The sequence below is a fragment of the Barbatula barbatula genome (assembly GCF_947034865.1).
Source record: "Barbatula barbatula genome assembly, chromosome: 15".
Taxonomy (NCBI): domain Eukaryota; kingdom Metazoa; phylum Chordata; class Actinopteri; order Cypriniformes; family Nemacheilidae; genus Barbatula; species Barbatula barbatula.
In genome coordinates, this window is record NC_136778.1 from 489,410 (window position 1) to 491,946 (window position 2,537).

The 2,537-nt window shown below is 50.1% G+C and overlaps 1 protein-coding gene across 1 annotated transcript; it reads left to right on the forward strand.

Annotated features, from left to right (window-relative positions):
• Positions 1 to 247: 247 nt before the first annotated feature.
• dio3b (iodothyronine deiodinase 3b) lies at positions 248 to 2,216 on the forward strand (the record flags this gene model as incomplete). The annotated part of the gene is given in 2 exon segments (XM_079475499.1): positions 248 to 304; positions 306 to 2,216. Coding segments are annotated over 2 exon segments (813 nt in total). The 3' UTR covers positions 1,062 to 2,216.
• Positions 2,217 to 2,537: the final 321 nt, after the last annotated feature.

Consider the following 2,537-nt stretch of genomic DNA (forward strand, 5'->3'; position numbering starts at 1 on the left):
CGGGAGCTGGAGAGAGAGAGAGAGAGAGAGAGAGAGAGAGAGAGAGATAAAGATATATTGAAAGCGAGAGAGAGAGAGAGAGAGAGAGAGAGAGAGAGAGGAGAGAGAGAGAGAGAGAGAGAGAGAGAGAGTGTGTGTGTGTGTGTCTGTGTGTGCGTGTGTTTGTGTGTGTGTGTGTGTATATATCCAGTACGCGGCCGTGCACACGCGTTCATCCATCACAGCGTTGCTGCCGCCGCTGCTCCGGATGGGGGGGGCGGAGATGCTGCAAGGCTCCGCAGGTGTCCACGCGGCGAGGACGCTGAAAAAACGCCGCCGCGTGCCTGATGCTGTTGCCCCGCTTCCTCGTGGCCGCCGTCATGCTCTGGTTGCTGGACTTCCTGTGCATCCGGAGGAAGGTGATGATGAAGATGCGCGAGACGAGCCCCGACGACCCGCCGCTCTGCGTGTCCGACTCCAACAAGATGTTCACGCTCGAGTCGCTGCGCGCCGTGTGGTACGGACACAAGCTGGACTTCTTCAAGACGGCGCACGTCGGCTGCGCGGCACCCAACACGGAGGTGGTGCCGCTGGACGAAAGCGAGCGGGCGCACCGGATCCTGGACTACGCCCGCGGCAGGAGACCCCTCATCCTGAACTTCGGCAGCTGCTCCTGACCGCCGTTCATGACGCGCCTGTCGGCGTACCAGCGCGTCGTCCGCCAGTACGCGGACATCGCGGACTCGCTGCTGGTGTACATCGAGGAGGCGCATCCGTCGGACGGCTGGGTGAGCTCCGACGCGCCCTACCAGATCCCCCGGCACCGCTGCCTGGAGGACAGACTGCGCGCCGCGCGCCTCCTGGACCTGCAGGGCAGCGCCGTGGCCGTGGACACCATGGACAACTCGTCCAACTCGGCGTACGGCGCGTACTTCGAGCGCCTTTACATACTGAAGGACCAGCGGGTCGTGTATCAGGGCGGCAGGGGCCCGGAGGGCTACCGACTGTCCGAGCTCAGAGACTGGCTCGAGCGCTACCGGAGCGACGTCGAAGGTTCTAAAGTGGCCGTGCTTCACGTGTAGCGCGCGCGCATGTAAATGGGATCTGTTTTTTGGGTTCCGATATCCGAATCCTCCCCACACTTGTGTCTTTACAATGAAGTGTTTAGCTGTGTTTCACAAATCCCAGTGACAGTGTCTCTCTTTCTCTTCACACAAAAAAGTTCTTCGGGTCTGTGTTTCGTTTGCTTGTTTTTCGCAACTGAAAATGAAGCCACCGGCTGCTTTCAGAACCTATTGACCGGCTGTCTGTCTCCACGCGTGTTATTGTCATCGGTGCGCTTGACCATCGGCACGATAATCGGAGCATTTAAACGGGCTTTCAATGAGATCGTGTTGGGTGCGTCTCCGGTATGACGCGCGTAAAATTGCCGCGTTGTAGAAAGGAGACAGAAACCCGTTCGTTTGATTTGTGCTCGAAAAAAGTCTTTTTACTTTTTTTACTTCAAACCTTTTCGTGTTTTTTAGACTGTTAAACCTCTATTTCTGATTTCAATGTGTTTTGGAGAAAAATCTCTCATCATTATTCACGTGGTTTTGAATCTGCGCGTTTTTATTCTGTGGAACACAAAAGAAGATATTTTTAGAAATGTTTCCGTGGTTTTTTGTGTTCATACAACGGGGTTCAAAATATCTTCTTTTGTGTTCAATAAAGAGTTCCCATGTCGTTTTGGATGAACTGTTCCTTTAATCTTTCATTAAAACACGCACGTTTGTTTGTAAGAACCAGAGACCTGAAGAACACGGACAGATTGGTAGAAAAACAACTTCTTGCGTCACTTTTAACATTGCGTGCTTTAGATGAGCTCACCGTCAGGTTTCTGTGGAGAAGGTAACGGAGATTTATTGTGACATTTCATTTGAATCTTGCATGAAATATCTACAAACACACGCACAGTAAAAGTGTTTTTGGAGGTAGACGGGTCACTAGGTTTGGAAACACAGCTATCAGGTGATGGGTGTCTTCATCTGCTGCTATAGACTGTCAAGCTCAATACTGCACACGTCAGGCTTTAGTTTCATACATACAGATGTTTATGTTGTCAGTGGCCATGCGACCGCATGATAGCTGTTGTGCTTCTATTACGTCCATCTGACCTGGCATCTTATCTGGAATATTACAGAATCTTCTATCTATATGAAACATATCCTATTTGATTTATTTTTGTATGGTATCTCTATCCCTCTGTGCGTGTGCGTGTGGCCAGCAGGCTGTTGTATTGTACTCTGGAGTTATTGTGAAGATCGGTTTTTAAACGGATTTAAACCAGAAAACCGATACTGATGTATTTTGACACTAGAGTACGGGACAGATAAATGGCCTCTAGACGTGTTGCCAAATGTTGTTTTGTAAATGGTGTATATTTTATTGAACACTTTTATAAATAAATGGTAGAGCGCCTTCTAAACTGCTTCATTTGTACTGTGAGCCTCAGATGGCGCACTGATGATCATAATGACATGTTTCATAGACCACATACACCTGACACGCGTGATGTG